The sequence below is a fragment of the Mustela lutreola genome, chromosome 9 (genome assembly GCF_030435805.1).
Source record: "Mustela lutreola isolate mMusLut2 chromosome 9, mMusLut2.pri, whole genome shotgun sequence".
Taxonomy (NCBI): Eukaryota; Metazoa; Chordata; class Mammalia; order Carnivora; family Mustelidae; genus Mustela; species Mustela lutreola.
Genome location: NC_081298.1, coordinates 91991110 through 92014146, shown reverse-complemented (window position 1 = coordinate 92014146; position 23037 = coordinate 91991110). Strand labels below are relative to the sequence as shown.

At 37.2% G+C, this 23037-nt stretch overlaps 1 protein-coding gene and 1 non-coding gene across 5 annotated transcripts; both read left to right on the top strand.

Annotated features, from left to right (window-relative positions):
- NFU1 (NFU1 iron-sulfur cluster scaffold) lies at positions 1-23037 on the top strand. 4 transcript variants are annotated; one of them, XM_059187874.1, is made up of 8 exons: positions 1-166; positions 2265-2365; positions 7093-7228; positions 11989-12055; positions 17035-17149; positions 19051-19111; positions 20599-20773; positions 22848-23037. In XM_059187874.1, exons 1-8 carry the CDS (start codon positions 105-107, stop codon positions 22890-22892), a joined length of 762 nt encoding a protein of 253 aa, XP_059043857.1. In that variant the 5' UTR covers positions 1-104; the 3' UTR covers positions 22893-23037. The 4 variants fall into 4 exon arrangements, with proteins under 4 accessions (XP_059043857.1, XP_059043856.1, XP_059043858.1 ...); XM_059187873.1 differs by having other exon boundaries at positions 17035-17161; XM_059187875.1 differs by having other exon boundaries at positions 78-431; positions 17035-17161.
- LOC131808725 (U7 small nuclear RNA) lies at positions 7955-8014 on the top strand. The gene has a single exon (XR_009344926.1). It is a non-coding gene; the product is annotated as a U7 small nuclear RNA (small nuclear RNA).

The window sequence follows — 23037 nt, the reverse complement described above, 5'->3', positions numbered from 1 at the left end:
TCTCCGCGGAGCCCATCCACTTCCCGGTCGGCCTGCGCCTGCGCGGGGCTTCAGCCGCTCGGCGAAGCAGGAGCGCTCCCCCACGGCTGCGCACTCGGACAAAGATGGCAGCTGCGGCCCGGCTACGCTGCGGAGCGGCGGTTGCTGCTGCGGGGCTGCGTAGGCGGTAGGTGACGAGCTACGAGCTCCGCACCGGGGTACCGCTGGGCTTAGCAGAGCGGTCAGCCCCCTCACATGCCCCGTTGGGGCGGGGAGAAGTGCCCCTTACTGAGCCTTTGGGTTCGCCCCCGTCCCTGCCGTTGGGTGTTTCGCCCTGCGGAGGGCGGCTCTCCTTGAACCGGCTCGGCGCTCCGAGTTCGGGCGGGATCTGCAAGCGCCTCGTCGGAGGCTCTGAAACCCGGCTCGGGAGTCCCTAATGATGACTTAAATAGGTGCTGTACCTGGATTTTGCTTCTGGAACAAAAGGACAAAAGGGCCTAACAAGGTTTCACCTAGTGAATATTAAGGAGTTTCCCTGCAAATGATGCCCTTGAAATGTAAATGCATTAAGTTTGCTGGAAGATTTTTTTGTTAGTCACCTCCTGGCCCCCTCTGTTAGATTTGGATAGATGTCTTACTGGAATAATGCAACTCACCGTAACTATTTTGTCACTTTAAACCCATCTCTGTACCATATTCATCCATTCTGGTGCTTCTTCCTTAGGCTGAAGGGAAGAGAATACTGGTCTCCAGTGTATTTCCATATTCCAGTGTAGTCGAGATTTAGGCAGTGAGCTATAGATAAAAATGTTTTCCTCCTAAACCTTAAACTTCATTCAGTAATTAATTAGTGGGCACCTATCACATAATAATACTAGTAGCGAACATTTATGAACTCTTGCTCTAAGTGCTTGGCACTGTTTTAAGCACTTTACATGGATTATCTGGGTCCCTCTTTGGCCCAGTCTTAAAGGTAGCTGTGACTATTCATTGTAAAGTCGAGGAACTGAGGCCATCCTTCTGGCTGCTGAGGGTCACAGAAATGCAGATGCTCCTTTTCCTTGGGTTTTTGGAGATAAAAGTAATCAGAGAAAGTTTTTAAGTGATCATATGTATTTAAAATTCTTCAGTGACTTATGTGAAATGAAAATTGTAATGATAGCAATGTATTTTAAACTGGATTTGGGGGTGCTTGGGTGGCTCAGTTGGTTAAGCATCTGGCTCTTGATCTTTGCTCAGGTCTTGATCTCAGGGTCCTGACTTCCAAGCCCCACACTGAGCTTCATTCAGGTTGGGTGTGGAGACTACTTAAAAAAAAAAAAAAGAAAAAAAAGAACAACCTGGATTTTAAAGTAGTTTGCAAACTTTTCACTACTGATTTTTTTTCCTTTCCCTTTCCCCTTCTCCCTTCATTTTTAATTTGTCAAAGCCATGAAAAAATAGCCAATCAGTACTTCTCTATTACAGTGAAATAACCAAAGTTACAAACACTCTTAAGAGGTTTCCAGGCAAAAAGCATATATAGATTGTTGGCTTTTTTTTTTTTTTTTTTTTTTTTTTAGCAATTTGGAGGGGAATAATACACTTTCTGTTAGAATTTTGAAGTATTGAAATACCTTTGAAAACAGGAAGTATTGGGGTGCCTGGGTGGCTCAGTGGGTTAAGCCGCTGCCTTCGGCTCAGGTCAGGTCCTGGAATGGAGTCCCACATTGGGCTCCCTGTTTGGTGGAGAGCCTGCTTCTCCCTCTCTATCTGCCTACTTGTGCTCTCTCTCTCTCTCTGTCAAAAAATGTTTTTAAATAAAAAACCAAAACCAAAACAGGTAGTATTGGTTCTCTTTCCTGGGAAACGTCGTGGAGATAGAAAAGGGAGGGTGACTGCACAGTATTTGCTTTTGTTCCCTTTGAATTTTGAACTGTGTGACTCTATTGCCTAGTTTTTTTAAATTTACAAAGGAAAAAAAAAAAAACACGGTAGTTCTTTGCATCCTTCCTGCAAAGAACTAGCTAAGAGTCTGGGAATCCAGACTCTAAATCACAAGTGTAGTTGCATTTTTGTTTCTTAACGCTGGATATTGTACTATACTGTGTACACTTGGTTATCAAGGGTATAAATTTCCACTTGAGCCATTGTTTTTAAATTGTTTGCAGATATTGCTTGCCTAAGGAAGTGGAAATAATGTGGATAGAGAATGACATTAAGCTTTGTTGTTATATAAGTGAAGTAGAAATTGAGCTTAAAAGATTCTCTCTTGAAATGTCGTTTTTATTTGTTTTTAAATATAGATTCTGTCCTATGATGAATCCATACACCATTAAGAAACAGCTTCTGCATCAGTTTGTACATAAACCACTTTTCCCACTGCCTGCAACCTTATGTAACACAGGTAAAATTTTACCTTTTAGAACAAATTATGTTTCAGAAGCTAATGAAATTGTACTTATATACTATTTGATGGATCATAAAAGATAAGAATTTGTAAATTTTCCATTCAGGTGCCTAAAAATAACAGCACTTTTTTGTGTCATAACATAACATTTATTATAATTATTTTATACATATTTTGGCATTAGATTTCAAGAATCTGGAGCACAGGGGTACTTGAGTGGCTCAGTCATTTCAACATGTGACTCTTGGTTTCAGTTCAGGTTGTAATCTCCAGGGTCCTGGGATCAAACCCCACAAGCCCCACCCCACGTCATTGGGCACCTCACTCAGTGGGGAGTTTTTGAGATTCTGTCTCTCCCTCTGCTCCTCCCCAACTTGCACACACTCACTTGTGTGCTCTCTCTCTCTCAAATAATAGTCTAAAAAAAGAAAAGAATCCTGAGCATAGTGTCCAATAAGCCTATGAAATCTCAGTATCTTGAATAACATCTTCTGGAACATTGCTCAAGATTGATTTTGCAAATGAAAATATTATAAAAAGAAGTTACAAATGGGTTTGTTTTAAAAAAACACTATGTATTTTAAGCTGCTGCCCTCCTTGTTTTGTTAAGAATACACCTAAAAGGGGCACCTGGGTGGCTCAGTTGGGTAAGCATCTGCCTTCAACTTGGTTCATGATCCCACCGTCCTGGGGTCGGGCCCTGTTTTGGGCTCTCTGTTGAAGCAGGGAGTCTGTTTCTCCCTCTTCCTTTTCCTCTCTCTCTGTCCCTGCCTTCCCCTGCTCATGCTCGCTCTTTTTCTTTCTCTCTGGATTAAAAAAGAAAGCTCTGTAAAAAAAAAAAAAAAAGAAGAAGAAGAAGAAGAAGAAGAAGAAGAAAAAAGGTAATTGTTTAAGAAAAAAAAAAAAAAGGAAAAAAGAATACACCTAAAATCAGTAAATTTCTAGTTTTTGTCCGAGCCTTAGAAAATAGTACTTTCAATGTAGTTTGTCTTTTTGGAGGCCCAAATTAATTAGTTATGACTTTTGTTGACAATTTTGTTGATGTTACATGGTTTTATTTTCATTAATATTGGAAGTAGGTATGAAGATAGGATTTGGACATTATTAAAATATGACCAGTGTCATGTGATCAGGGAACCCTGGGAGTTGTCTTTGTGTGTCTGTGTGTAAATGTCTGCCTATATGTGCTTATGGAGCTGTAAGAGTTTGGGTTCAGCCCTTGGGCCCTCTCCCATTTCCATCAGCAGCTTAAACACTTTGTGGCCATATTCTGGCAGGTGGCTGACTCTGGCTAACTACATGAGTTGGATCAGGGTAAAGACCTTACCTCTCCTGTGTACCAGGGCAAAAAGAGAAAACCCTTGCCTGGCTCCTTGAATCACAGACTAAAAATTTAGGCATAAATATTGAGTTAGCAAGTTAAGCTACTTTAATTGGACTTTCACATTTTGTGAGATGGGATTATGAGGTCATCAGGTTTTTCAGTTTGGAAACCCACTGATCTTAGTCTTTGATATTGACTTTAAGTACCATTAATGTATATTTTGGGGGAAGCTTCTGCCTCTCTATTAACCTGTTACTTATTAGTACCAAGCATAATGGGAAAAATTATTTTAGATCATTCTATTTTGTTCTAGCCCTGCTGACACTTTGAGGGGCATCTTTCTGGAAGATGGACCTGGGAGTCATTTCTGAAATACCTAATTAAGCCCAGCTTAGACTGTAATTGAAATGATTTTGTTAATACCTAGTCAGATTACTATTTCGAAATAGCTTTGTTCATTGTCAAAAGAGAAAGTTTATGTCATGATGTCATATATTTTCTACTTCAGACAATATATATAGATTATGCTGTCAAATTTTTTTATAGTAGTTTAAAAAAAATTTTTTTAGTAATCTCTACACCCAGCATGGGGCTCCAACTCATAACCCTGGGATCAAAAGATGCATGATCTTCACACTGAGCCAGCCAGACACCCCACATTTATAGTTTTTACCTTCAAGTATTTCTGAAATCTTTTCTTTCTGCAGGTATAGTTTTACACAAATGGACTGAGTATAAAAATACCAGTTTTAATTCCTCAAATACTGTGGGAGAGCGCTTAATGTGTGTGGAGATTTTGATTACCAATAACTTATTAAGAAAGTCTTCAAGAAATGATTAGGTCCAAGGTTAAAAGAACCTTGTTGTCTTATATTTATAGAAACCGGTGGCAGGCTTTTCTTTAATGTTCCATCTGAAAACTTATTTCCAGGTAATACAGATTTTCAGATAAATTTATTCATCGGAGGTATAACTATCTCATTTTTTAAAAAATATTTTATTTGCTTGAGAGAGAGCACAGGCAGAGTGGGAGGGGCAGAGGGAGAGGGAGAAGCAGACTTGCCGCTGAGTGGAGAGCCTGAGGCAGGACTCCATCCGAAGACCCTGGGATCATGACCTGAGCCAAAGGCAGACGCTTAACTGACTGAGCCATCCAGGTGCCCTGCAGGTATAAATATTTTAAATCAAGTATTTGGATTTTGAGGTTATCTTTTAAAATTTTTGTCTTTTATAGGATTTGCCTGTTCACCAAGTCACCAATTGATAATATTTATAGGACAGTGACTTAAAATGTATGGGAGTTTAGTTTCAGTTTCTCCTTCACCAAGGAAATGACTCAACATCAGTTAGATGGCTGCTTGGCAAAGTGTAAAAACCGTTCCCAGCTGTGAAATTAGAATCTTTTATAATGGGTAAAAAGAATTCACTTCCGTACAAATCCTGTATTTTCCCAAGTTTAATCTCTTTCTAATTTAAAATAAAGCTGTTGCTTGTTGATATTGTACTATTTTTCCTCAGACATACAATATGAGGATTATCACAGGAGAGGAAGACTGATTTTATTTTATTTTTTAAAAGATTTTATTTATTTATTTGACACAGAAAGAGATCACAAGTAGGCAGAGAGGCAGGCGGTAGGGGGGTATGGGGGGAAGCAGGCTCCCTGCTGAGCAGAGAGCCTGATGTGGGGCTCGATCCCAGGACCCTGAGATCATGACCTGAGCCAAAGGCAGAGGCTTAACCCACTGAGCCACCCAGGTGCCCCAGGAAGACTGATTTTAAATGTATTTTCCTATCATCCTGGGCATTAATGAGTATGGAGTGGCAATATGTATGCATAGTGGTTAAGCAAGTCCATGTGGGGAATTGGCAGGGCTTTAATCCTGTCTTTACTACTGAGTGACTTTGAGCTTTAGTTTCCTCATTTGTAAAACAGGATAAAAACAGTGTTTCCCTGGGAGACTGTAAAGATTAAATAATGTAATTCACAGGGAGTACTAAGCATCATGCCCAACTGCTCAATAAATTAATCTATCTAGGTACACTGCTCTAAGATGAGAATTATTTTGTTTTGGTTAGAAAGTTTATTTTTGTAATAAACCATCAGGACCTGGTTAATAGTTTTAAGACTATTAAAATTCCACTACTATCTTTTGTCCTACGAACTATTTTCATAATAACAAGGTAGGAAATTAAGATTCTGTTCTTTATTCCTTTAATCAATCTGTTCTTGAACTATTCATGGCCTTGGAATAAACAAAGAAGAACCTGTAAAGATAATTTAAAAATATTCAAGAAAGTAAATAAATAAATAAATAAATATTCAAGAAAGTAATTCACATATGTTCCCACTTACATGATAATTTATAATATCACTAAGTCTATACCATTGGACAAGTTACTTAACTCTAAGCTTCATTTTCTTCCTTAGTGAAATAGGAGTAATGGGGTTTCTTCATGGGGTTGTTAAAGGCTTAAATATATTTAAAGCACTCAGCCCCCATCTCTGGCATATAGTAGTTATTCACACACTAAATATTAATATTATAAATTTATCTCTCTAGGGGCTCCTGCGTGGCTCAGTCATTAGGTGTCTGCCTTCAGCTCAGCTTGTGATCCTGAGGTCCTGGGATCGAGCCCTGCATCAGGCTCCCTGTTCTGTGGGAAGCCTGCTTTTCCCTTTCCCACTCCCTCTGCTTATGTTCCCTTCTTGCTGTGTTTCTCCCTCTGTCAAATAGATAAATAAAATCTTTAAAAAAAAAATAAATTTATCTATCTCTCTTTATTTTTATTTTTTTTTAAAGATTTTATTTATTTATTTGACAGAGAGAGATCACAAGTAGGCAGAGAGGCAGACAGAGAGAGAGAGGAGGAAGCAGGCTCCCTGCAGAGCAGAGAGCCTGATGCGGGACTCGATCCCAGGACCCCGAAATCATGACCTGAGCCGAAGGCAGCGGCTTAACCCACTGAGCCACCCAGGCACCCCTATCTATCTCTCTTTAAAAGAATGTAGCACTTTGGAAAGAAGAAAAAGTAACATTTTGCTCTTTTTGTTATCACAGTGATGATTTATGATCATGGCAGCCATTAGCACTAGGTCACCAATAAAGTACATTGAGGGCTCTTGAATGATGCCTTCCTGGTTAAAATAAGGCTATTGCTAGAGTCTGTTGAATAACAAAAATCATCAATATTAATAAAAAATTCAGTGCAGTTATTCTAAATATATCATTAAACTTCTTTGTTGTCTTTAAAAATTATTTCATTGGCTTGGGCAACAAGCCTTATTTTCTTTTTTCTTACATCTTTTGATTCTTTGAAAATGAGTACTTCATAGTTCATAAACTTAACCACTGTTTTTTTTTCTGGAATAACATGCTTTTTCTTTTTTCTCTTTTAGTGAGACACATGTTTATTCAAACACAAGATACTCCAAATCCCAACAGTTTAAAGTTTATCCCAGGAAAACCAGTTCTTGAGACAAGGACCATGGATTTTCCCACACCAGCTGCAGCATTTCGCTCCCCTCTGGCTAGGTATAATATTATTTCTCATTTGCTTTTACCAAGAAACATAAATAACTGACTTTGGGGGGAAGGCGGCTTCATTTAGTGATTGTATTTTTATGTGTACTGCATTGTTTTTAGTGTAGAGAATGCTTTATTTTCTTTTCGGGTAAGAGATAAGAGAAAAATAACAGTAAATATTAGGAAACCCTTCTGAAAAGTAATTGAAGATCTATAGCAGGACTAAATAAGAATTTATATTTTTACTTTAAAAAATTCATGAAAATAATATAAATTTCCATTGTAAATCTTTAAAACTCTTTATAAAAAAACAGTGACAACTTGTTCATTTTTTTCTTAAGGATAGCTGAATTTTTCTAGATGTTTCAAAATGGAGTAGTTTCTAAAATATTGTACTCAGAACCATAAATAATAGTAGCTATTAGATTTGGCATGATTTTTTAAAAACAAGTCAGAGACAGTTTTTAAATTTTGCTACAGACATGTTAGATGTATGTCAGATGATATAGGACAAACAACAAAAATACTGGAATGTGCTTCTTTTTAATGATGGCTAGAGAAATTATTTATATTAAGAAGTACTAAAATCAGTTTACATCAATTTAAGTGTTTGGTAACCTAAGCCTGAGACTGATTGCCAGAGGTATTTAGAGAGTAAAGCTTAGATAATTACTTCTATACGCACAGCTGTTTCATATTTCACACTTAGAAGAGCCAGAATTGCACTTCTATCAGGAATGTTTTTTCACTTTAAATTTTTTTTTAGTAGGCTCCATGTCCCAACATGGAGCCCAGTGTGGGGATTGAGCTCAGGACCCTGAGATTGAGACCTGAGCTGAGATCAAGAGTTGGCCACTTAACTGACCAAAGCACCCAGGTGCCCCTTTTTAAATTTCTCATTAATAAAAATGCACATTTCCTTTGGCCTACACATGCTACTTCTCACAATAATGCCTTAGAGCATTTGTTTTTCATACTTTTTTTTTATAGGCCACAGTAAGAAACCTTTTATATTACAACCTAGTACATATACACACATACGTACATAGATAGATACATGCACATGCATTCAATGGGACAGTTTTCACCCTGTGTAAAACATTCTTCTTTCCTTTCTAATTCTCTTTATTCTATTGTTTTATTATATCAGATGAAATCCAGATTAATACCTAATTGATTTTATAAGCTACTAGTGGAGTTGAAAAACCCTGCCTTAAAGAACATCCACATAGGGGCGCCTGGGTGGCTCAGTGGGTTAGGCCTCTCCCTTCAGCTCAGGTCATGATCTCAGGGTCCTGGGATTGAGCCCTGCATTGGGCTGTCTGCTCAGCAGGGAACCTGCTTGCCCCCCAACCTGCCTGCCTCTCTGCCTACTTGTGATCTATGTCAAATAAATAAATCTTTAAAAAAAAAAAAGAACATCCACATAACACATACAAGGTGATACAAGGATGTTCATTGCAGCGTTGTTGGTAGTTGTGACAAGTTGGAAACAACCTAAATAGGAAAAGTTCAATAAACTTTGTGCATAGTCTTAGATACTAAAAAAGGATGAGGAGAACCCTCATTTACTGTCAGAAGACACACTGTTGGGGTGCCTGGGTGGCTCTGTCGCTTAAGTGTCCGTCTCTTGATTTCAGCTCAGGTCATGATCTCAGTGTTGTGAGATTGAGCTCCGCATCAGCCTCTGCACTGGGCATGGAACCTGCTTAAGATTCTCTCTCCTTCTCCCTCTGTCCCTCTGCCCTGATCTCTCTCCCTTCTAAAAAAAAAAAATAATAATAATACAGTTAAGTGAAGAAAGCATTTTGTAGACCACTATGTACAATATGATTATTACCTATATAAAAACAAAAAACACAGTACAACAAAAATACACTAACATAAAAGTCTGGAAGAATGTACACCCAACTGATAACAGTGGATTTGGGGGAGGGGTGGTCAAGAGGCATTTTCACTTTATATGAATAGTTTGAAATGTTTACATTAAAAGTGAATTTATGTATTTTGTATTTAAAAGTATATAAAAATAAAAAAGACTCTTCAGTTACAGATGAGTTGGAGATTATTTCTGTCAGATGTTCAGTTGGCAAAAGCCCTTTTCAAATTAGTCTTTTGAAAGTAGCTCATTTCCTGGATTCACAGAATTTATTATCTTCCTTCAGGCAAAACTAATCTTGTTTTTGTTGTTTGAAAAGAGAATGTTTACTATAAGCTAGAATGCAAAGCTTCCTAAAAACAGAGACCCGTCTGTCTTGCCCATCTCTAGTGCTTAGTACGGTGTGGGATATTCAGTGAGTTTTCAAATATTTGTTGAATGAATGAGTAATTGAATGAATGAACAGTAGTTTATCTTCAGATGGGCATTTGACCTATTTCTTACTATCCTTCTGGACAAGACAGACGAGATTTAAGCAGAGTATAGGGCGCCTGCGTGGCTCAGTGGGTTAAGCCTCTGCCTTCGGCTCAGGTCATGATCTCAGGGTCCTGGGATCGAGTCCCACATTGGGCTCTCTGCTCAGCAGGGAGCCTCCTTCCTCCTCTCTCTGCCTGCCTCTCTGCCTACTTGGGATCTCAAATAAATAAATAAAATCTAAAATAAAAAATTTAAGCAGTGTAAATCTGTCTCTAGTGGCATATACAGAGGCTCTGTAGTATCTGTATTATCTCTCTAGTTGGCATGTTTATTCCATACTTTTCTTTACCTGGGACATTAATGATGATAAAATTATCAGTTTCCAGATGGAAAGAATTGCTTCTATGTTAGATGCAAAGCTCAGAGAAATGTTTAAAGGTTTCATTAGGCCGAAATGATAGATTAAAGCAGGTAAGGTAAAATCTAACAGGAACAAATATTAAGATTTATGACTTAAATGTTTAAAATGAATAGCTCAGTTGCGGGTTGGAAGAATCTGACTTCTTAGTTCACTATGTTGGATATGTTTGCTGTCAAACTTTAACAATCACAGTATCTAGCTTAAGAGAGGTAATAGTCTTTGTATTCTGAGTAAGTCAGACTATGTTTGGTATATGTGTTCACTGCTGAGTATTATATTTTATTTTGGATATTGTAGAAGTTGAAATTGTACTGAGGAAAGTAACCTAAGTGGCAAAGCATATATAATAATGTTTTAACTCCATTTAAGTGTTTTGTTTCTTTAAGCATAGAACCTATGAATTCTTGCCTAAAGCAGTCCCCATGACATGGCCCAAAGATCAGGTTGATTCATTCGCATGGTCCTTCCATGTGAAGAAAATAGATTTGCTAACAGTGCAGATACATAGAGCCAATCAAGGGACCTGCTTATAGGTCTGTGCTTGGGTTTATTGGATCATGTTATGTAACCAAGTATCTTGTAACTTCTTGTAAATTTAATATTGAATTAGAGGACCCAGATGACATCATTTCAGACAAAATTCTCAATAATTCAGATAGTAATTCCAGTAATACTCTTGGCAATGATAGACAAAGAAAAGGTAAACTAACCTTTTTTGGAATATGTAAACTTTTATTCCTAAAAAGGGTAAGGGAAAAAGGACATTGCTCTGGTATGTTACATACATCAGTGATTGGGAAAGGATGGTGCATTTCAAAATCCCTTACAGGGGCTTTTCAAATTATAATCCTCCCCTCTCCCCTTAGAGGATTTGAAAAACTAATTTTACTGAGGTATAATGTACATGAAATGAAATTCAGTTTTAAGTGTATAGTCCAGACTTTTGATAAATATATACAGTTGTGGGGCACCTGGGTGGCTCAGTTGGTTAAGCCTCTGCTTTGGCTCAGGTCATGATCTCAGGGTCCTAGGATCAAGCCCCACATGGGGCTTTCTGCTCAGCAGGGAATCTGCTTCCCCACCCTCCTCCCACCCCCCGCCTCTTGGCCTGCCTCTCTGCCTACTTGTGATCTCTGTCTGTCAAATAAATAAATAAAATCTTTAAAAGTGTGTGTGTATATATATATATATATATATACACACACACACACACACACAGTTGTGTAACCACCACTAAAATAAGAGTAGAGAACATTTTGATTACTGCAGAAATCCCTCATTTCTCTTTGCATTCAATCTTCTTCATTTCCATACCCTGGTAACTATTTTGTTTCATGGCAATGAATTCCAACTTTGTTGAGATATGACTGATGTAAAACATTATGTAAGCTTAAGGTATACCATGTGCTGATTTTATATACATATGCCTTGCAAAATGCTTAGCACAATAAAGTTAGTTGACACATCTATCACTCTGGTAACTATTGAGTTTTCTGCCACCACAGTTTATGGTTTTAGGGTTTTATATAATGCCACCATATAGTCTTTTGTGTTTGGCTTCTTTCATTTAGCATACTGCTTTTGAGAGTCCTTGGTTTTGCATGTATCGCTAGTTTATTCTTTTATTGCTGAGTAGTCCTGCATTATAAGGATACACACAGTCTGTTCAGTTATTCACTAGTTGATGGGCATTTCCAGATACTCTTTTTGGCTTTTGTAAATAAAGCTGCTATAAAGATTCATGGACACGTCTCTGTGGAGCATGTTTTCATTTCTCTTAGGGTAATACCTAAGAGTGTTTGCTAGATCGTAGGGTAAGAGGATGGAACAAGATTGGCCATGAGTTGATCATTGCTGGCCCTAAATTGTTGATGCTGGGGATGGGTATGTAAAACCTTTCTTACTTTTTTACTTTTCTGTCTCCCTTTGTATATGTTTAAACTTTTTTGTAATAAAGCGTTTTATTATCTCGTATTTCTTATTTATTCACAGGCAGTTATTTAGAATTGAAGGAGTAAAAAGTGTCTTTTTTGGACCAGATTTCATCACTGTCACAAAGGTAAACATAGGATTATATAAAATAATTGGTGAAATTCTTTCAGTTTTTTTCCAAGTCCAACATCTCTCTCCAGAATTTCTTTCTTGATATATTATATACATATTGTTATTAAAAATCTCTAGGTTTACTTCTCACATTTATCAATTAATTAAGTAGAATTTTCAAGTTGAAATTAACTACAATCCCAAATCCCTCATTTTTCAGAAGAGAAAAACATGAGCCTCAGAGGGTTAAGTGCAGGATTGTGTCCGTGATTATATATCTGCCCTGTAGTAGGGCCATGATTCAACCTGGGCAGACTAGAATTCAGGCTCCAAGTATTATTTTTAACTAATTCTTTTTTTTCTTTCATAATTGAAATGTTATTGGTGGTTTTGATATTTTTACTAGTACTTAACTTAAAATAATGGAGTAGGAGTACCTGGATGGCTCAGACTGTTAAGCAACTGCCTTCTGCTATGGTCGTGATTCCCCCATTCTAGGATCAAGCCCCGAGTTCGGTTTTCTGCTCAGCCTGGGAACCTGTTTCTTCTAATCCCTCTGCCTCTCTCCCCCGCAACCTCATTTGTGCTTGCTCTCTGTCAAATAAATAAATAAAATCTTAAAAAAAATTTTAAATGATGAAATAAAAAAAGAAGCAAACAAATAAACTGTATTTATATATTTGACCAGCAGAATGAATGTGTATCTCCTTTAAAGGGGCCTCTTTCATCATGGACCATCTGCTATAATACTTCAGAACTTCACAGATAAGAGCAGGGGACTGTGTCGTCCTGTAGCATTTGGTTAACCTCTAAATGTCAGAAAGTCAATCTGACTATGCTACCCATTTCAACAGCTGAGGTAGTAGTATCTGCTAGAAAAGGCGGTTTCATTTTCAAGTCTACTAGATGAATGAGAAACGAACTATTTAAATTTGAACTATGTATGCCTTTAGGTCTGTTAATTGATATGTATGCACCAAAGTTAATCACTTGTTCAATATTGTGTCAAAATCCAAAGTTTTCGGGCTCCTGGGTGGCTCAGTCGGGTAAGCAACTAAGCCTTCAGCTCGGGTCATGATCCCAAGGTCTTGGGATCTAGCCTGCATTGTGCTCTCTGCTCAGCAGGGATCCTGCTTTTTCTTCTCCTTCTGCCCTTCCTCCATCTTGTGCTCTCTTGCTGGCTCACTCTCTCTCAAATAAATAAAATCTTAAAAAAAAAAATCCAACGTTTTCATGTAACTCCTCTTAAGCAATTTGAAAGGATTACTCTTGAGTTCTTGATGCACTGATAGGACTCATAAAAGTGGACTGGGTTAATGACTTGTTACAAATAGTCCAGAATGCTCTTGTAGCTGTATGTGTGGAGGAGAATTAGAGTTTTCCTCTGTGGTGGCAATCCCAGTGGCCATAGTTGTTCTTGCAAATATCCTCTTTGTAAAAGGTTTTTCCCTGTTGTTTCAAGTGGTATTGGGTCTAAATTCTCACAAAGCCCATTTTTGCTCCTATCAGTTGAAATGGCTCTCCCTCTAGGAGCTCACCCTGTATCGTCTTTGTGGCACTTATCACTTAGTCACTTTTTTTTTTAGTTTATTTTTATTATGTGCCTTTCCTACATTGGAATGTAAACTCTGTAAAGCTAGAGATTGCCTGCCTTGTTAAGTTCACCTAGAACAATGCCTGGCACATGGTGTTCACTTAAAAAAATGTTTATGGAAGGGAACAATGACAAAGGACTTCATAGACTGAATTTTCAGGCTTTAAGGGGTTTCTACCAAAAGAATTGTGGTGAATAAATCCATGCTGACCGATCCCACATGTTTAGAGACATCTGACCTATCTTGGGTATTCTTCAGTTTGCTTTCTTTTATATTTTTTGAGGGTTAGGGGAGGACCACCTCTTATTTAACGTTTCCACGTGTCTGGTATGGCATTTACATAGCAGAAGTGCTTTATGTCTATTACCTAATTTAATTATTTAAACTAGGTATTCTTGTCTTCATTTTACAAATGGCAAATTATGTATTTATTTTAACAAGGGTTTTTTTTTTTTTTAGTTTTTTTAATATGCAGCCTGTGGCATTTAAAAAATTTTCTTTAGTTGAAAATGTGATTATATCTTACAGAGTTGGGTTTTTTTTTAATTTGATTTTGGTAAGTCATCTTTTATTTTATTTCTTGTTCATAATTTGATTACCGTTTTTGGAATTTCTCCAGCCCCACTATTTTTTCTTAAGTGAAATGACATAATTAATTAATAATAGTTTAAGGGCATATATTGAAATTTAATGGATGGAATAGTAGATTTGTTTTCTTTCACTTACTTTTCTTACAGACTATCTCATCTACCTGATATCTTTAGCTATTGCCTATTTCCTTTTCTGATTGCTGATTGATGATTCAGAGACTTTTTATCCATAATTTGTTATTTAAAATGAATAATTTATTTCTTTAGCAGAGTAAGGATGATTTCCTGTTCTTCTGTCCTTTGAAATAACTTTGATAATTCCAATTTTTTTAAAAGATTTTATTTATTGGGGCGCCTGGGTGGCTCAGTGGTTGGGCCGCTGCCTTCGGCTCGGGTCATGATCTCAGGGTCCTGGGATCGAGCCCCGCATCGGGCTCTCTGCTCGGCAGTGAGCCTGATTCCTCCTCTCTCTCTGCCTGCCTCTCTGCCTGCTTGTGATCTCTCTCTGTCAAATAAATAAATAAAATCTTAAAAAAAAAAAAGGATTTTATTTATTTATTTGACAGAGAGAGATCACAAGTAGAGAGGCAGGCAGAGAGAGAGAGAGGGAAGCAGGCTCCCTGCTGAGCAGAGAGCCCAATGCGGGACTCGATCCCAGGACCCTGAGAATCATGACCCGAGCCGAAGGCAGCGGCTTAACCCACTGAGCGACCCAGGTACCCTCCAATATTTTTTTTAAAGTACGTTCTACGCCTAGTGTGGGGCTTGAACTCATGACCCCAGGATCAAGAGTCACATGCTCTCCTGACTGAGCCAGCCAGGCACCCCTGTTATTTTTCTCTAAATGTCTAAATGAGTAAATGTATTTGAAGCTTATGTACTGCCTTTTTTTCTCATTCAGACTACTTCAGATTTTTTTTTTTTATTATTAGCAGTATTTCCCTACTCGGTAGAGTCCACTGTTTACTGAAGATCTGAAGTAGCCCTCTGATCCGCCTTCCAAATAAGTTATTAAAATGTTTCCCAGAACCAGTTCCCAGTCACTAAGGTAACTCATTAGTTTCGCCCTTGTATCCATAGCAGTGCCCATGTATCTTGTCTTCTGTATACCATGTCTAAATTAGCTTTTTTTTTTTCTTTAAGATTTTACTAATTAGAGGGTACGTGTGAGCAGAGAGAGACTCTCAGGCAGACTCCACTGTGGGCAAGGAGCCTGATGCAGGGCTTGATCCCAGAACCAGGAGATCATGACCTGAGCTGAAATCAAGAGTCAGACATTCAACCATCTGAGCCACCGAGAACCCCTAAATTGGTTCTTAATCCATGACAAAAATAGCCCCTTTTATGCTTGTAGATTCATTTTTATTTTTATTTATTAATTTTTTTTTAAGATTTTATTTATTTATTTGTGAGAGAGAGAGAGTGAGAGCGAGCACAGGCAGACAGAGTGGAAGGCAGAGTCAGAGGGAGAAGCAGGCTTCCTGCGGAGCAAGGAGCCCGATATGGGACTCGATCCCAGGATGCTGGGATCATGACCTGAGCCGAAGGCAGCTGCTTAACCAACTGAGCCACCCAGGCGTCCCTGTAGATAAATTTTTAATAGTATTTAAACATAGCCACTAGCTAACAGCCTCCTGAGAATCTAAATGGACTGACCAATCTAATAGTTTTTCCTCCTAAAGAGCTCTCCTTTATTTTTTTAAAAAGATTTTATTTATTTGACAGAAAGATAGCAAGAGAGGGAATACAAGCAGGGGGAGTGGGAGAGGGAGAAGCAGACTCCCCACTGAGCAGAGAGCCCGATGTAGGGCTTGATCCCAAGACCCTGGGATCATGACCTGAGCCGAAAGCAGAGGCTTTAACCCACTGAGCCACCCACGCGCCCCAAGAGCTCTCCTTTAGAAAACTAAAAGAAAACATGTTACCTTTCTCTTTATGGATGTTAGTACTATTTAGGTATTTAATCATTGTGTCTTTTTTTTTTTTTAAGATTTTATTTATTTATTTGACAGACAGATCATAAGTAGGCAAAGAGGCAGGCAGAGAGAGAGGAGGAAGCAGGCCCCCTGCTGAGCAGAGAGCCCGATGCAGGGCTTGATCCCAGGACCCTGAGATCATGACCTGAGCTGAAGGCAGAGGCCTTAACCCACTGAGCCACCCAGGTGCCCCTCATTGTGTCTTTTTTTTAATGGAATCAACTAGTTGGCCAGATATAGAGGTTACATAGTTAGGGATTCTTTCTGAAGGATACTGGGCTTGTTGGATGTCCATAAGTCTTCTAGCACAACACCATAGATAAAACATGTTACATGTTTTGGCTCTACAGTTGTGTCATTGGATTTCTTCAGTACTCTGAAGTAGTATATGTGAGTTGAATTTTTTGGTTGCTTGTGGGATATCCTGTATATTTGATCAAGCAACTCTATTCTACTTTATTTAAAAGAATAGGAAATCTCTTTATCATTCTCCTTAAACACAAAATTCATTCAGCATTTTAACTCTCTTCACCTCATGAAAAAGTATCTTTTAATCATTGTGATATCCCCTAAACAAAGCATGGTACATACAGCCCATTTAACGTAAGTGTGATGAATGAATGGATGAAGAATATTATAAGATTATATCTTCCAAAAGTCCTTATAAACAGATCTGTTAAGGACTGAATTGACAAGTCTTCTCCAAAAATGAGTGCTGTTGTTACACAGTATAGGATATATATAGGAAAAGATTCTTAAAAGAAATGAAGTATTGTTTTGTATTAGTCCTTGCTCTTGATTAGAAATGTAGGATTTTCCTTTAAATATTTACAGGAAAGTGAAGAGTTAGACTGGAATTTACTGAAACCAGATATTTATGCAACAATCATGGATTTCTTTGCTTCTGGCTTACCCTTAGTTACTGAGGAAACATCTTCAGGAGAAGCAGGTACTATGTTGGGTAATTAATATTTATTTTAAGTAAAAAAAATTTTTTTTCCACTTTCTTCACATTTGTTTTGATTTTGGAAGTCATGATAGTAGATTCTTATCATTGTACCATGTTTAGATCTGGAACCAATTCCAGAGGGAACAAAACTTCACATATATTAGTTTTATCCATCATTTTTTAAAACTTCTGCATAAATTGACTATATTATACAAAATTGAATTTTTCAATTATAAAAATTTTTAAACATATAGAAAATAATATGTATACCAATTTTCTCTCCTCTCAAATTTAACTGATGTTAATATTTCCCATAATTTCTTGGGACCCATTTTTAAATAAAACATTAAGGACACAGGGCAGCCCTGTTGAGACCCCTCAGTATCTTCACTTAAAAAACTTCTATTGCTTTACTCAAAAAAAAAAAAAAAAAAAGTCCACAACATTAAAGATAAAACCAAAACCTCACAGCCCCCATCCATTGCTTTCCCCTGTTCTATTTCCAGAGATGTATATAAACCTGGCTTGTTTTTAAACTTTTACTACATGTGTAAGTCTCTGTGGGGAATATATGGTATGAGTTTTTTCACTTTAATGTGCATTATATGCAACTTGCCTTTTTTCACTGAACATATTTTGAAATACAGCCATTTTGAAAAAAGTGTCATTCTAGTTTAAATGCTAGGTAGTATATTTTTTTAAAGATTTATTTATTTTAGAGAGAGAGCATGCACACTCGTGTAGGGGGAAGGGCATAGGGCAAAAATCTTTCAAGCAGATTCCATGCTGAGTGTGAAGCATGATGTGGGCTTGATCTCATGACCCATAATATCATGACCTGAGCTGAAACCAAGAGTCTGACTCTCAACTGACTGAGCCACCCAGGCACCCCAACATAAGAGAACCTTTGTTTTATTATATTTTATTTCTTTTATTAAAAAAGGCTCAAAGTTAATATAATTTGATATTGATAATTCTTACTTATATTGTTGCCAGAACTCTAGAGTGTGTATTATAGTATAATTTGAATTATCTGTATTTTTCATTTTCCTAAAGGTAAATTTCTCAAAAAAATTTTTAAACCCACAAAAAGGTATTGGTAAAGATCAGTATATAACCTTATAAAGTAAAAGAAAAGCAAAAATGACATAAAATGAAAAACATATTTTTGTTCAGATTTGTAGAATATTTTGGAAATTTCCATAAGGCTTATATCTATATTTAGTATGGATGTCATTTTGAAAACCTCTATATTAAAAAATTAAAAATATAATTTTAACTTATGAAGTAGGTGTACCTTTGTGTCTCAGACTTTCCCTCACAATCCAGGCAATCTTTTTTCTCTGCCACTTCTCAATCCTTGAGGATGATGAAAGTTTACAAACCAAAAAAATTCAAACCCTAGCATCATTAGTAGATCAAGTTATGTCAGTTATTCACCTTCATCACCAAGTGTTGAGTTGGCCAGTGCTCCTTAATTTTTCTTCAGAGAATCAAGGGCCACCTGGGTGGCACAGTTGGTTGAACGTCAGGCTCTTGGCTTTGGCTCAGGTCATGATCTCAGAATCATGGGATTGAGCCCCACACTGGGCTCCACAGTTAGTGGGGAGTCTGCTTGAGACTCTTTCCCTCTCTCTCTTCCCCTCCCTCCTGTATATGCATGTGTTTTCTCTTCCTCTCTCAAATCTTTTTTAAAAAGTTTTTCTTCAGAGAATCGAATGGTCTTTCCATCTCTCCAACTATCATTTCCATTTCCCTTTTATCACCATACCAAGTTAGATGTGTATGCTTTTATTATTTTTTTAATGAGACATTAAGTTAAAATCATCCTTTTTAATACTTTTATTTGCACGGATATAAACTTTCTATCATTGATAGATTTTATTTGCAATTGTTAATAGGATCTGAAGAAGATGATGAAGTTGTGGCAATGATTAAGGAATTGTTAGATACTAGAATACGGTATGTGCTCATCATTCTGCCTGAAATCAAATATGCTGCAGAGGCAATTTCCATTATAGAAATTTACTTTTAGCTGTCTGTGAGGGAAAAGAAAACAAAAGCCCTCTAATAAATAAGTAGAAGTAAATCTAAATTGTAATAGGTAACCATGGCAGTTGAATTTACATTTTGTATATGCACTCCAAAATTTTTAAGACAATCTGTCTAAACATAGTGAGGGAATTTATCTTTCACAGTCACAGTCTAGGTTTGATATTGTTATAGTACCAAATTTCTTAAAATGAAAAAATGATTTAAACAGTGTTTGGGTGGATTGTGAGAAGAGAAATACTTTCTTTCAGAGTATTGCCCATAAGGAAGAAATTTAAATGAGTGGAGAATTGCAGGCTTCCACTTTTGCTGTAGCAGACCTGGTGAGAACTTACAGAAATACAATAAAATACAATAAAAATTTTTTTTTTCATTTGAAAACGGTAGAGAGCTGCCGAAGCACACAAGAGCCTATGGAGAAGGGAAGTTAATGAAGGTTTCCCATGGGTCATTTTGCTGATTCTCAGTGTGAGGCGAGGGTATGAGAAGGTGGGCAAAGGGCAACTGTTTGTATCTACTAAATGTGAATATACGTATATTCTTGATCCAGCAATTTCGTGCTCAGGTGTATTCCCCGTGGCCCTGTATATGTATGCCAAAAGACATCTGGAAGAGTTCATAGCCGCACTGTTTGTAAAAACCAAAAACTGATTTTCACCCAAATATCTGTCCACAACAGCAGGGATAAATTCTGGCATTTTCACTTAATGAAACACTGTGTAATGATGTGGAAGAATTTCATTAAGAGCAAAATAAGGCAAATACAAAAGAGGAAATTCTATTTTTTTAAAATGGAATGCCCATTTATAAATTGTAAAGTTACAAAACAGACCTAATCAATAGTAATAGCAATTAGGAAATGGTTACCTTTGGTTGCCGGTAAGCACAAGGGGGACTTTGGGGGGTGCTAGCTTTGTGTCTTGGCCTGAGACAAATGTGTGTTCACTTTGTAAAAATTTGTATAATTGATCATACATGATTCATGTGTTTTTTTTATTAATGTTATATTTCAATGCAAAGTTGATCTGGCGAGAAAAAGCCAGCATGTATCATGTCAGTCAGCGTCTGTTCATTCAAAAGAAATGAGTGAGTATTATCTTAGGTAATTGTAATTATTAGAACATTTGAGATCTTAAATGCCTAAAAAGATTATTAATAAGCAGGATTAAAATATAATAAGTGGAGCAAATATTTGTATGAATGAATTTGCACATTTTATCTGAAACTGTTTGAAAAAGTTACAAATGAGACTAGCTACATTTCTCTTCCCTATTGTATAAGTAGCTCCAACTTTGTGAATTTTACCAATATAAAAATCTAAGCCCTGAGTTGTTTTAAGTTTTTTTGGTGGACGCTTCAGTTCTTTTACATACATCACAAATATTCTGTGACCACAGGCCAACTGTGCAGGAAGACGGAGGAGATGTGATCTATAAAGGCTTTGAAGATGGCATCGTACAGCTCAAACTCCAAGGTTCTTGTACCAGCTGCCCCAGTTCAATCATTACTCTTAAAAATGGAATTCAGAACATGCTGCAGTTTTATATTCCGGAAGTAGAGGGTGTAGAACAGGTATGCCAATATTATATAACAGTCGAGATTCAATATTAAACTAAATATTTGGGGGTTAAAAAGAAATTTATGACCTGACATATTCTTGAGGGGCTGGATCTCTGTGTTACAGTTGTTATTAGACTTGAAGACCCCTTATTTTAGAATTCACTTTAGTGTTATGAATACCTATCTATTTGCCAGGCCTTTTTACAAATATTGTTGCTTTAATCTTCTCACAACACAGTATTGAGTAAGTCATTCCCATTCTGTACGTAAGGAAATGGAGACTCAGAGGTCTTGCTGCTGCTCTGTTTATAGAAAAATTTTGAGAGACGTCTGGGTGGCTCAGTTGGTTGGACGACTGCCTTCGGCCTAGGTCATGATCCCGGAATCCCGGGATCGAGTCCCACATCAGGCTCCCAGCTCCATGGGGAGTCTGCTTCTCCCTCTGACCTTCTCCTCGCTCATGCTCTCTCTCACTGTCTCTCTCTCAAGTAAATAAATAAAAATCTTTAAAAAAAGAAAAATTTTGAAAAGGGGATTCAAAACATGGATGTTATAGCTGAGAGTTGGAAGTCCTCAGTGGAAGAACTCCATCATATTTATGCATCAGATTTATCCAGGCAAGAACCTCATCGAGAAATTATACTTTGTTGTACAGTAAGACAGAGGACTAAATGGAATTCTAGCCTGATAGGATTTTTTCTGCCCCAGAGCACCTCAGGAATAGCACAGAAACTTCTCAATAGTAATAGTGGCCATTATTGCCACGGTTCTCAGCCAAGAGGCTTGGCCTTATGGAAAGAAATTATCAAGGAGGAAAACAATGTATGGAAATTGGAAATTTGAAAAAACTCTTCAGGTCACTCTGCCTTTAAGGAGAGGGCATCTCCTCAGCTCCTTTGAGAACCATTCATCTCTGAGTAGTATGAAAATCCATCCTTTTGGTATAATACATGGCATCTGCTCTTTGAAGGCCATATTGGTCCTCTCCTTGGACTTGGGCTCTGCTTTTGTCCAAAGCCTCTTCCTGTGGGTCTGTTTCAGATTTATGTTTATGCATAAGTTCCTGGAGAGACTTGTCATCGTACCCAGGTCTTTATGTTCTTCTACAACACTTAGCCCTGTGTGTTGTACATGTTGTGTACATTCTTTGTATTAAATAAGTATTTGGAAGAAGGTTTCCAAATTTAGGAATGTGCTGCCTAAAATAGGAATTGATGGATGAAACTCTCTGGATTGTGTGTTGCTAAGATTAAGTATAATGTATCAATTCCTTAGAAGTTAATACCTATTTTTACTCAATTCAAGACAAAATATGAATTGTTTTTCCATGATAGTCTCAGATCAGAACCAAATTCTTCTAGATTTAAAGAAACAAACTTATTTTTGTTTCATTATTTTTTTCTATGCCTTATACACCTCTTTAAAGAATTGCATTACTTGACACTTTGGTGGATTGACAAAGGAACATATGTTTACTTATCCAGGGTGGGGTGATGAATTGGCAGTCAGGTTATAAACTTGAATTGGTGTTTAATTGTAGTAGGTGTGTTGAAAAAACATTCTTGAGTTTATATAACTCTTTTCCTCTCCAAAGGACAACTCTTTATTTCCTGAGTAATATATTAACTCATGAAAAGATACTAATCTTGGGACATCTGGGTGGTGAAGTTGGTTAAGTGTCCAACTCTTGGTTTTAGCTTAAGCCTTATATCAGAGTCTTGAGATCGAACCTAGCATGGGCTCCACTCTCAGCTGGGAGTCTGCTTGAGATTCTCTCCCTCTGCCCTCTCCCTACTCTCTCTTCCTCACCCCCCCAACACATGCTCTCTTTCTCAATAAATATTTTAAAAAGACCAGTGCTTAATTAATTTGCTAATATTAAATTTGCTTTTATATTGTTATGATACCAGTTTATGAGACAGACTTGTGCTTTGGGGGCTGTTGATAGACTTACTCTTATTGGACTGACACACATTATTATAGAGTGGAGTATTTCAGGTAAGCAAGTAATGGTATAATCAGGAAAATAGCAATTTCTAATCCTTTTCTTAATTCTTAAATTCTCTTTTTCTTTTCTTGGTTTTAGGTTATGGATGATGAATCAGATGAAAAAGAAGCTAACTCACCTTAAAATAATTAGCATTTTCTTTGGGCCCAGCAGTTGGACTTATTGATAATTATACGAAGCTTTTATTATTAATCTGCTAAGGAACTTGAGGATTAATAAAATGTGCCCTTTTTCCAGACTGATACATAAATATTGCATGTTTGCTTTA

Bases quoted from the DNA above. Each gene is read 5' to 3' on its own strand.
- NFU1 (XM_059187873.1), top strand. From the start codon at position 105: ATGGCAGCTGCGGCCCGGCTACGCTGCGGAGCGGCGGTTGCTGCTGCG. The intron at 19,112-20,598 runs GTATGTGCTCAT...CTGTGACCACAG, and splicing joins TTGTTAGATACTAGAATACG to GCCAACTGTGCAGGAAGACG. The intron at 20,774-22,847 runs GTATGCCAATAT...TCTTGGTTTTAG, and splicing joins AAGTAGAGGGTGTAGAACAG to GTTATGGATGATGAATCAGA.